Source organism: Passer montanus, unplaced genomic scaffold, assembly GCF_014805655.1.
Source record: "Passer montanus isolate IOZ18808 unplaced genomic scaffold, ASM1480565v1 scaffold78, whole genome shotgun sequence".
NCBI classification, from domain to species: domain Eukaryota; kingdom Metazoa; phylum Chordata; class Aves; order Passeriformes; family Passeridae; genus Passer; species Passer montanus.
In genome coordinates, this window is record NW_024373034.1 from 1,643,619 (window position 1) to 1,655,758 (window position 12,140).

A 12,140-nucleotide genomic window follows, 5' to 3' on the forward strand; every position below is an offset into this window, starting at 1 on the left:
CAGCAGGGTGGAAACAACATTTTTCCTTGGTTTCCTGTCCTCGTATAGTAGATATCTTTCTGATGGATGGTTGTGTTTGTATTTATTTGTGGGTGTTTGAATGACTTTGCCTGCCCTGGCAAAGTTCAGCCATGCAGAAATCAAACCCTAAGCAAGTTAACAAAAAAAAAGGAAAAGGGATTGATGCCATAGACTAAATCCAGAGTGAAACTGCAATTGTCATTGAGGTAAATACACAAATTTCCAATAGAACACACATTTTTAACTGTGCTTTTGTTCAAGTTGCTGATAAAGGCAAATGGGATATATTTCATATTGTCAAAAGATACACAATCTTACAGACTTACCTGATTCTTACTGTAGGCAACAACATAATTTTTGGTTTTCTCTGTCATATTATTAGGCAGTGCGACATTTCACTGAGTTTTGCTCTCATAGGTATAATTTCTCCCAGCAAGTATTTCTGTCCTTTACAGACAGACTGTAATGCTTTGGAGCAAATCTGTTGTAGTTGGATTTCAGCTAATCTCTAAGTGGCCCACAAGTCCCCTTCAGAACAGGAAACCTCTCCCACTCTCTCTGTCTGTATAATTATAAGCTCCTTTAAGAGATTTCTTAATATTTAGAAAAGACTGAAGCTTCTCAACATTACACTCAATGAAAGAATAAGCAGCTCCTCTTGCATCTCCTCTGGAGACAGAACAGTTGTTGGTGGGACATAAAGGCATCAGTAAAACTTTGTTGTCTTGATGGACACAATTAAGGATGCTTCTTATGTGCTGGTGCTAAATCCACCTCTGTTCCTTGGGACCAAGCCTCAGAGAAGAACACTACAGCATCTCTCTTATCAGGAAAACTGAGAGATCTGGACCTGTTCAGCCTGAAGAAGTGATGAGTGAGGGATCTCATCCCTGTCTGTCAGTGTCTGCAGGGAGGGGTCAGAGCATGGACGAGGCTCTGCTCAGGTGCCCAGCAATGGGACAAGAGGAACAGGCAGGAACTGATGCACAGGAAGTCCCACCTGACTATGAGGAAGATCTTCTGACTGAGCACTGGAGTCTCCCTCACTGGAGATATTCTAGAATTGTCGGGACACAATCCTGTAGCTTTGCTCTGGGATGGTTCTGCCTGAGCAGAGAGGTTGCATCAGATGAGCTGCTGTGGTGCCTTCCAACCTGACCCATTCTGTGATTCCAGGATCTGTGATTCTCTGTTCTGGCCTCAGTGTTGTAGCTCTGGAAGTAGCCACCTTGGCATGTAGCTCCCACATGGACAGGAAACTGGAGGTGGCTCATCTCCTGCGTCTGGCCCCCCAAACCACATCCTGTATGCTTTATTCATAACCTTATATATTTATTTAAATGAGTATTCTAACAGTGCCATTTGCATGGTCACCTTGGCAGTGAGCAAAATGATCATCTTTAACTAGAAAACATATGTTAAATCATGTGGTGACATGAGTCCTTCAAATTAAAAATGAGATCTTGTTGGCTTTGACAAGAAAAGAAATGATGGACTTTGTTAAAACAGAAGGAGCATTTATAAATCGTGGGTGTGCTGGAGTATATAATTCAAATTTTTATTGAGTCCTGCAAATGATTACAAATTCCTTCTGATACCTGAGGATCCTACAATAACTCCTTTAATATTCTTCTTAAGTTCTTTTGTATATGAATGCTGATTTTCATTGTTTTAGGGTGGATGGTTGCTGGGGATTTTTTAATGAGAAAACTAATTAAAATAACCGATTCTGACACATCAGATAATAAATCTCAGTCACAGCTGAGGAAAATATGATGAAAACTTGTTTTGCTTTTGATGGTTTAGATTTTTCATTAATTTAAGTCAGCAAAAACTGCTGTTAATAGATGCTGTTTCTGCACATCTCTCAATGAAGAAAAATAAAGGGAAGATTTTATATTTGACCCTTCACATTATCAGGGACATTAAACTTTGTTAATTATCTTTTCCTTCGAAAAGGAAATCAGTCTGGATGAGAAGCAGAAATAAGGGAGGAAAAAGTCTGTCTCGCAGATATTTACATGACTCCTCTTGTACCCTCCCACTATATTACTAACAGCCTTAGAAATATTTATAATTCAGTGTCAGTTACATATGAGGGAAAAAGAGATAATTTTTATAAAATATTTGACTTACCTAAAGTAACATAGCAAGTCACCCTTTGGGTTAAGAAACAAATCCAACCTCTGCCTTAACCCAAGTGCTTACTCCAGCCTTTCTTCCTCATTTTTCTCATGTTGGATTTTTTCCTGTTTAATTTTTTGAGATCAAACCCATGGGGACACAGAGGTCCAGCATCCATACAGGTGACCATGTCTCAGGGATGTACTCCAACTCTTTGCTTCTCCTTGCCTTGCACCAGTGGAGTTCTCTGGTTCCTTTGAAGGGATATTTTTTACTTGCAGAGGAGTCCATGAGCTCTGCCCTTTGGTACTAATGCCACCTTTATCTAGAAATCATGGATTCCTGTTTCCCACCTTAGAGATTGTGGATCTTTTCTATTCAACCATGCATCAGGGTTCTCAATTATTTTATTTCTTAATGCATGAAGCAGGGCAAGGGACCAGAGGGACACTGCATTACCTCTCAGCCCGTGTTTACACTTGGCACCTCCCTTGGCTGCATCTCAGCATTCATGACTTCCTTCCCCTCTGTAGGGGGAAGCCAGGTGGGATTGCAGAGTTGTATGAGATGCCACAATGTTCATGAGAACAGCTCTCCACTTTACAGCTATTGTCACAATTTGGGAGATACAGGATTGTATCTCCCAAAAATACAATCTGTATCTTTATCTCTGTAAAAGACAACTGGGGTTTCATTTCCAAATGGTGTCTGTTGTCTTAATTTCTAAATTTTGTGTTTTGTGTAACCATTGATTTACCAGTTTGGTGGTGAAAGACTGGAAAATCAACAGCAGTTTTTGGTCTGCTCTCTAATTTGTGCTCCTCTGTTGAACATGCAGGGTAAAAAGGGAGAACCAGGATTCCCAGGAATCAATGGTCTGATTGGCCCTCAGGTAAGCAATAATTTCTTCATTTTCCTATAATATGTGTAAAACTAGATTTGGTGGCAACAGGAGACATGGAACCACACAATGCAGCTGGTGGGATCTTCTTTTTACTGTATTTGAAGTTAATGTTTCTCCCTTTAAGATGCAAATAATTTGTCTTGTTGAGATTGAGAGATGTCTGTCTGTCTGACAGCAATTTCATTTACCTTCCAGAGGTTTTCAACATCTTGGAACCAGGACAGCTATGTTGTATGGGATTTCCCCATTGCCTGTGCTTAGAGCAGCATCATCCCAGAGGGAAACCACTGATTTGTTTTTAGTGAGGAAGGAGGATGTCTTAAGTTAATGACCCCTTAACTCCTTCCTTTCAAAGCTTTTGGCAAATTAGAGCTCCAAATTGCATCGAAGCATCATAACGGCAACACAGAGTGGTTTATGTTAAGAATCATCAGAGAGGATTTAGCTCCACCATGGATCAGCCTGTTTGGCCCTGTGTTATAGTAACATTGACACCTCTGACATAGTTTCTTGCTAATTTTGGAGACAAATTCTGCAGACGTGAATCACTTTGTAGGGTCACTCCTGCAATAAGAAAAATAACCATGGGAATGTCCTAAAGCAGAAAAGGTGCAACCTCACATTGAGCTGACTGCTCAGAATAAAACTGAGCATTTCATTTGTTCCCCTTTCAATAGTAAATTAACAAACTGGACATTGGCTTTAGGATTGTATTTCAATAATTGCTAAAGTCTGGGGAAGAATGATGAGCTTCCATTGCTACAGCTGTTGGTGATGCAATGCAAGAAGCAACACACTGCTGTACTGGTGTGGGGTTTAGATGGTGGTTGCTGCTATTGATTCCCCAAAGAGCATCTCCTGTGGAAAACCCACTTGGGTAAGCATTCAGGGAAAGCAGTCAAGTCCACACACACCACACTCACCACAGCTAGGTCAGCAAGGAGAGCCAGAAGGGCCTTTTATATGGTCAGTTCTAGCAAGATTTATTCCAGCACACTGAAATCAGGGAAAAAAAGACAAAAAGGGAAACCATGACCAAAAAACAAGACCATGGACTCTGCACAAGATTAAGTAGGGTAGGGCTGGGGGCGGTACAAAGGGCAGGGCAAAGGGCATTGGCTTTCAGGGAAAATGGGGCAGGCCACCAAGGACATCACAACCAATGAGGAAACCTGGAAAGGAGAAGCCAGGGGAAGTTGGGACCTATGGGGAAATGAACTGGGATGGGTCAATGTTAAGCAAAAGTCCATGAGGAAGTGCTTTCTGTATGCCCAGGTGGGGTGAATTCTGTGTTGTCTCCAAGGGTGGGCTCTGGGGATTTCCCTGAGGGGGAGGGAATCACACTGCTAGACAGCAGGTACTGATTGCTCATTTATTTGCTTTGGCAATTTATGCCCTTGAAAGCAGGAGGAATGATCTAAAAGTGGTTTTTGTGACAGGAGTTTTGTAAAGAGCTGCTCACCTGTCTGTGGAGAATGTCAGAAGTTATCCAAGGGGTGGAGGCCCCATGCAAGTGAAGTCTCTTGTGTCCAGTAGGGAACCTTGTCCTGCAAAACATCACTTGACACTGGTTTTCATATTTTAAGACTTTTTTCTCTTGCTACATTATCTAATTTGCAAGTATTTCAGCAGCAGCCTGCAAGAATGAAGACAGTGTTTCTAATGGATTTTGAAAGATTTTAGAATCATAGAATATTCTGAGTTTGAAGGAAGTCAGAAAGATCATAAAATCCAACTTCTGGCCCTGCACAGGACACCCCAAGAATCCCTTCCTACACCTGAGAGTGTACATGAATGCTTCTTGAATTCTTAAATTGTTGAGTCCAACACCCTGCTTTTGTTGTGGTATTTTTCTTAGGTTAGTTGGTTGGTGGGTTTTGTTTTTTTTAAGTTTAGTTTTGTATTTTTTTTTCTTTTCCTTCATTTTGGAGGAAGATTTTTATTCATGTATTATTTTTAAGATACCTGACAGTATCCATCCAAACAATGTCACACTTACTTAGCTCAAGTTCCCTGCAAATTAAACATATATATGCATGTGTTAGCAATTTTATAAATGTATCTGTGAAAATTGCTGACACAGGATTAAGTAATTTTCCTTTTTGCACAAGCTAAATAACGTTAGCAAATTTTATGTTAATTAAAACTGCGCAAAATGCTTGCCCCATCAAGGGATACTTAAATTGACTCTTCCTCCAAGCTAACTGAATGAAAGGTAAAATATTGTTCCTATTCCTGCAGTGGCACTCTGTTCTAGACATATTACTGCAGATTTCCATGTTTCTCTTTAATGAAAGTGCTTACATTCACTTTGTGACAAAACTACTTTTCAGCTTAACAGCACTTTTTGTGGCATTAGATTTTTAAAACATTTTATCAGCATTTTCTTTTCTTTTTCCTTAATTAGACTATGCCCCAAAAATTCCCAGGAAGAAAAGTGGTTTTTTTATACTGTAGTTACATGGATATTCATTCAAGTTATGTATGGAAGCCTGTGTCAGCTGTTCCTGTGCTGTGCCCATGGTGTTGAGGGACAACTGATTTGAGTTGGCTGCACATAAACTACATTAGAACATAAAAATAGTCTCCCTTTCCTCTGCAATTTTAAATTTATGTTTTCTGACCCGATTCCCCACATTGATACCTGTATGGACAAGAGGAAGGTGTTGATCCGGGAGCTTTAGAAGGCTTATTGTTGCTGAAGGACACAGGAAAGATCTTCTGAAGTTATTATTGGGCTTTGTCAAGAAAAATCATTGCTGTCTTTCTCAGTCCAGCTGAGAAGCTGTAGAAGATCAGGCAGCTGTGCAAGGGAACTGACTTAAGGGCTACTCTTGTGGTTCCCTTCCATCTCAGGATACTCTGTGATTCTGTGGTCCAGTGATGAGCTGCAGTTAAGTCTCCAAGTCTCAAGGACCATTTGAGAGATTATTTGTCAGACCCTGAAGCAGCATCTAGGAAGCAACTTCCCTGCTAGGCTGGGGATGTTTTGTGGCAATAGTGTAGCTGTGTCTCTCTTTGCACACACCAACTCAAACCAATTTATAATATAAAAATATTTTTAAATATTTATTTTTCCTTCCAAATCAGCTGTGGTGGTGAACCTGCCCATCTGCTTATTTATTTCATGTTGTCTGATCAGCACCTTTAAAAATGAGCATTTATTTTCCAGTCATCTTTACAAATGGTGCTTCTTGCAACATCATTAAGCCATGGAATAGAAACTCTGGATATTTTTTCCTGTCTGGACTTGAACAACTTTCTGGCAGCAAAGACACAGACACCTGAACTTAATAATGTGTTTGTGTTGTTACTATTTATTCGTACTATTTTAGTGTCCAGGAACCTTAATCATAGGCCCAACTTTTATTGCAGTAGGATGTTCAAATGCAGACTGAAAAATGAGCATTTCTGTAGAGAATTTTAAGCTGAAATTATTGTCTCAGGCACTCTGAGCTGTATCATGGAGTTACCAGGGTTTGGCTCCAAATGCAAGCACTTCTTGGGTTAAGAATGGAGATGCAGGTGCCTGCTCCTGTTGATGAAGATCAAATTAATGTCATCAGTGGATCCTGAAGCTCTCTTAAAACAGGCACCTACAAATGGGCCACTGTCGAGGCTCCCTTAGCTGAGTGGGTACTTGCTGGCCACCTGGAAAACAGCAAAACACACCAAAAGTCTTCGAGATTTAAAGAAAAATACCATGCCTCTGTCTTGCAATACCTTTGGGCTCTTACTGAGGCTTGCTTTGTGCTAGATAACCTGGTGGTGTAAGTCAGACCTAAGAGGGGGACCAGTACAAGCTGTACCTGTTATAGTCCTGGCTGCCAGTGATTCAATTAGTATAGACTTGTCTGTAGGGTGTGAGCTCAAGCCTAGCTTTTCTTAAGTAATTCAGGAAATAAATGATCTCCTCTGAAACACACAGTGTCCTTAATGTCCTTTTTATAATGCAAGTTAATACTGCAAAATGTAAGGAAAGGATGTGGGCCCCAGCTGCAAAGCTCAGATTGAATTCAGACTTTGCCAGTGCTGCTTGGAATTGGAAGATATTGCTCAGAGCGATCTTTAATAAGATCTGTACCTTTAAAAAAATAAATTAAAAAAGTCCTCACCTGTGAAAATTGCTAATCGTGCTGAAACAAAAGACATTAAAGGAGGTTTTTTTAGTTGTTTTTTCTCATTTGCTGCACTGACTCAGTCAACCAACTCCAAGCAAACACATGGGGAAATAAATCTTCCTCTGTAGACAAAAGAGATCATGTCCATAGCTTACACTAAGTGATTAAATTAAACAAACACTGCCTTTCACTGGAAGCAGGATACTCTCCTAGAAAGACTGTTGTGTAAAAGTCAACTTTATTCCGTACTTTTAAAGAGCTGCAAAGACAGTCTTGATAATTTTTTGTTGGCAGAACTTTTATTTTAAATTTAATGTTGGTACTCCAGTTCCAATGCCACATGATGAAATGACTGGAGACTGGATCCATGTATGAATTATGGCACTGTCACTGATGCTGACTGTAGGATATATATTGTAGACAAATGCTCACATCTGTTGGCTCTTCAGGCTTTTGATTTTTAGTGTCATCAGCAACACTTTTTTAATAAGTTCTCTTACTTTGTATTGATTTGTAAGGCAGGATTTAGAAACACGGCGCTCTAATGCAGAATTTCAGAAAATATCTCAGTCATAATTTCCATTTTAGATTGGATGTAAGGAAACATTTCTTCACTGAAAGGGTGGTCAAGCACTGGATCAGGCTGCCCAGGGAAATGGTGGAATCACTGTCCCTGGAGCTATTTAAAAGAAGTGTCACTTTAGAGATGTGATTTGGCAGCGGCTGTGGCAGCCCTGAGTTGATGGTTGAACTTGAGGGTCTTAAAGGTCTTTTCCAACCACAGTGATTCTCTGATTGTATAATTCCAATTCAAGCGCTAGTGGCTGGGGTGAGAAATGAAAAGCAGACTTGAGGAGCTGATCCTGGAATCCACTCAGGTGCTGTGGAGGAGAAGTGGAGCGCTGGAGTAGCAAAGGACACAGTGAGACACGTGAAACTGGCTGCAGCAGCTTCATTTCTGATGGGAAAGGGATGTAAATAAAGGAAAGACAGTACAAAGGCGACAGGAAGGGTCTGTGGGGTATTTCTAAGAGGTGAAATTGTGGGGAGAGACTTTGGAGACAAGAAGAGAAAGTGGAAGGGGAAAGGCTGTCAGTCCCTCAGTTACTCATTTTGCTCTCATTTTGGCAGCACACAGAATGCTTTGTGTGCCCCTTCTTGCTTGTGAAGTGCTACACTGCATTAACAGCCCAGACCAGAAACTGTTTTAATACGGGTTAAGGGCTTATCTGAACCTTTGTCATAGTGTAAGAAAATCCAGACAACAGCATGGAATAATACACAGGTAATATTCTGTTTAGGCTTTGCCTTCAGGTGTCTGGGAAAGCCATCAGACTTCAGTTTTCATTGTGGAATATCATTTGTTCACCTCCCTTTAAGATTTAATCATCCCTTCTTTCATGGAAAAGAGATTTAGGTCCAGCTGTCTACTGATGGAGTCACAGACAAAGGTTTCTGTTCCTTCTCAGAGCCTCCTTAGGGAGTCCACAACCTAAATCTTAAAATCTCTGCCTTTCCCAGCCCATCTTCCAGCAAGGTACACACTGGAAGAGGAGAGCACTGGAGAATGGGTTCTGGAGGACAGATACAGCTGTGTCTCCAGTAGGAACAGTGTCAGATTTCTTTCCTGAGCACTGTCACTGCATTACATTGCCTAAGGATTGGGCTGGATGAAACACAAGCCTGAAAAAAATCCTCCCTTCACAGTGTTTTTAAAGATATCCTATCCCAAAACACACATGCCTCTACACAATATCTAGATTTTAGATTTTAATGAATATTTGAAATATTTTTGTTTCAGAACAGCAGTTTGAAAATATTCTGGTCTAAACATTTTATTAAAAAAATCTATGTTTTGCATTTGTTTTCCAAAGTGAGTTTGCGTTGATCTGTTCTAAAATCAAGTTTTCATGTATCACTTCTTGCTTCAACACTTAAAAACCACATGTCAGAGTGTTTACCAGCCAGAAAAAAAAAATACAGCCTGTGATTATTTTCTTCTGATTCAGGGTTTTAACAGGACAACACCTTGGTCTGGATTTGGGGTAGGGACTCTCATCTGTATAATTCATCAAATAATCTTTGAAAAAGGTGGTTGTATAAATCAGGTGCTTTAATCTGGATTCACTTGAAAAAGGAAGCAAAGAAAACAGATGGTGTGAGATTTTTTGGGGTAAACATTACACACAGTCCTGCTGCAGTTCTATCCTGTTGGGTTTTTAAAACATAAATAGATTCTGTCAGTTTGGTGAATTCTAATATTTAAAAAAATATTACTTGCTCTGGATTATACTCAGAAATCAGGAGAAGGGCTGCAATATGAGATGTTGATACACAAGTGAAACAGAAATTGCACAGTAGCAAAAGGGAGTGCTCTGGCAGGGATATTTATTATGTATTTCTGCCATTTTATTTCACTTTGTCCCATCACTTGCTGTATACCAGGCAGCAGAAAGCAGGAAAACCAGTAGGACAGTCAGTGACTGCTGTGTGCAGTCAGCTGGAGCAGGCTGACAGCACCCTGTTCATCTCCAAGGGATAATAAACTGTTCTTTCTGTGTCCACCTCAGAGATGATTTTATCAGAAGAGCCTCTGATTAGTGGGTGTAGCATTTGTTGGTACAACACATGGCGAGGCTACCTGTAAACCAGTCTGGGCATGATATCCTGGGTAGTTGTCTCTTGGAGGACAGTGAAATTGAATTATTAGTGGCAATTTAGGAAAAGGATCAGATCAGTGGGATTCAATTTCAGGATTTACAGTTGCATAAGGTTATTGTGGTCTAGGATATGGAAAGTTTTAGAGAGTAATTAGAAATTGTCTTGGATAGTGACAATACCAAGAGTTACTGGGAGAAGGAGCTGGGATGAGGAGGATGAGTAGCACTTCACATTTAGGGATTATACTGGTTGCTGACAGATGCTGGATTAAGACTTTGCTGTTAGATCAGATTGATCCCTGCCAATTCACTGTGTGGGGTAACACAACATACCTGGGATTGCTTGGGCTGAGGCTGGGTCCTGACTGGGGTTTTTCACCTCCTGATAGAAATTCCCTGGTGTAGGGCTAGGAAGGATGTGTTTCCTGGTGGAAGATGGTTCACTTACTGACAGAGAGAGAACAAAATTAAATTATCAGGAAGGAACTGATGGAATTGTCAAGGAAAGTCTGCAAATTTACACATAGTCTAATCTGAATCAGTTTGTAGTTTTTCTAAAGTTTTACTTTGTTTCCCAGTACTCCTCTCATTATTGATGGAAACCCCCTCTTGGAGCCCATACCTTCTGTAGGGCCTCCCAGCAGTGCCCTGTAGAGGTGGAGCAGGGCCAAACAGAATTTCCATGTCCTTGGTGTGTGTTTGCTCCATCCAGCTGTGGCTGCACACAGTTGTGTCTGTGTGTAGTATTTTCTCTTGTGCTGAGCTTATTTGGACTGTTGAGTCTTTTCCTTGAATGGTGAAGACTTTGTAAGTGAAGGATGGTCTTGACCAGGTGTCTCCTGATGGGTGTAGAATCTCTAACTGCAGGACTCCCCAGGAATTAAATCATCAGCATCAGTGCATCTGAAGGCACTCTGCAAGTGAGAGTGTTGTTGACAGGAGAACTCCATGTCTGTTTTGAGTTGAAATGAGACAAGTGCAGCTACAGTTTCCTTTTCTGGACTCTTTGCCCCATCTATTGGTGAGAGACTGTTTTAGCTCCTGGCTGCAGCTTGTGAATGTATTTTATAAGATCATTTATCTGCCACGTCTGCCAAACCATGCCTCAAATGGATCCTGCTCCTCACTTTTTTACACCATTTTCTTCTCATCATCTACATTTTTCATTAAGACTTGTAATAAATGCTAATATATGACTTGTAATACCTTAATATTGAAGGATGATAGGGAAAATGCTGTCTGTCCAATTTCTGTCTTGTATCAACTGCTCAGTTTCAAATCTCTACAGAGGTTTTGGGTGGGGTGGTTTGTTGTTTTCTAAGCAGAATCACACCAGAACTCCCTGTATGCTGAAAACTGAAAATTAGTGAGATTGTCATGTTAGAAAGACAGAAAGAGGCAGCCAGGGTAAAATTTCAGCTCAGTCATGTATCCGTTTCTTTTGCTGTTTGTTCAGGTCCTGATCCAAAAAATACATGAACACATTTCATTCTGAGCATAGGAGAAATCCTGTCTTGTCTGCAGGGGAAGCTGGCAGTAACAAACACCTCTGTATCTCAAGCAACATAATAAGATTTGTCAAGGCTGGAAACAAATCTCTCATAGGAAGCCAAATTTAACAATATGCTTGATGCATAAAAAAAGATCCATCTTTAAACCAGGTGTCTATTGAGAGAGTATTTCTCCTAAGAGAAACAGCTGTTGCAGGGAAATGAAGAAGAATGTTAAGATATTTCCAACTGAATGTGTTAATTAAACTGTGAGTTTGTGAGGATCTTTTACTACCTACCAGGTTGATGTTGAGCAACAAAACGGCGGCAAATTTTGTTTTAAGACACTTGAGTCATTGCAGCATTTCACTTGGATTCATATTTTTAATCCCATCCTCCCAAAAAAGGCAAGCTCAAACCACAAGCCTGTTCATTCATTAGTTGCTTTCAGCAATTTTTTTTTTTTGCAGAGGTAAATTATTCACTTTGAAACAACATGAATCAAGATTAATTCTTTCTGAATACTCCAAGGAATCCCACTGATCAAGCTTTGTGTTGTGGATTTCCCCTTATGGCCTTCCACTCCTCCTTCTCTTGTACTGGAGTAGAGGATGGAGCTCCCTTTGTAGCAATGGCAGCAGTGACTTAAACAGAAGAAAATGTTCTACCTGTGTTCATGGCCCCTTGCTTTGGCATCTTGCACTTTTTGGGTAAAGTTAAGCAAATAAAGCTCAGTGCTTTTGCCTGTTTCCTACAGGGCCACTATTACACAGGAAGGACCTGAGGCTTTCAGCTACTACCAGAGAATTTGATAAATTGG

At 40.4% G+C, this 12,140-nt stretch overlaps 1 protein-coding gene across 2 annotated transcripts in view; it reads left to right on the top strand.

The window, feature by feature from the left end:
- Nucleotides 1–12,140, top strand: part of COL22A1 (collagen type XXII alpha 1 chain) — a 238,530-nt gene that overhangs the window by 149,904 nt on the left and 76,486 nt on the right. For both annotated transcript variants that reach the window (XM_039731540.1, XM_039731541.1), the window contains exon 24: nucleotides 2,984–3,037. In XM_039731540.1, coding sequence (XP_039587474.1) covers nucleotides 2,984–3,037 — 54 coding nt within the window. The remainder of the gene's footprint in view (nucleotides 1–2,983; nucleotides 3,038–12,140) is intronic.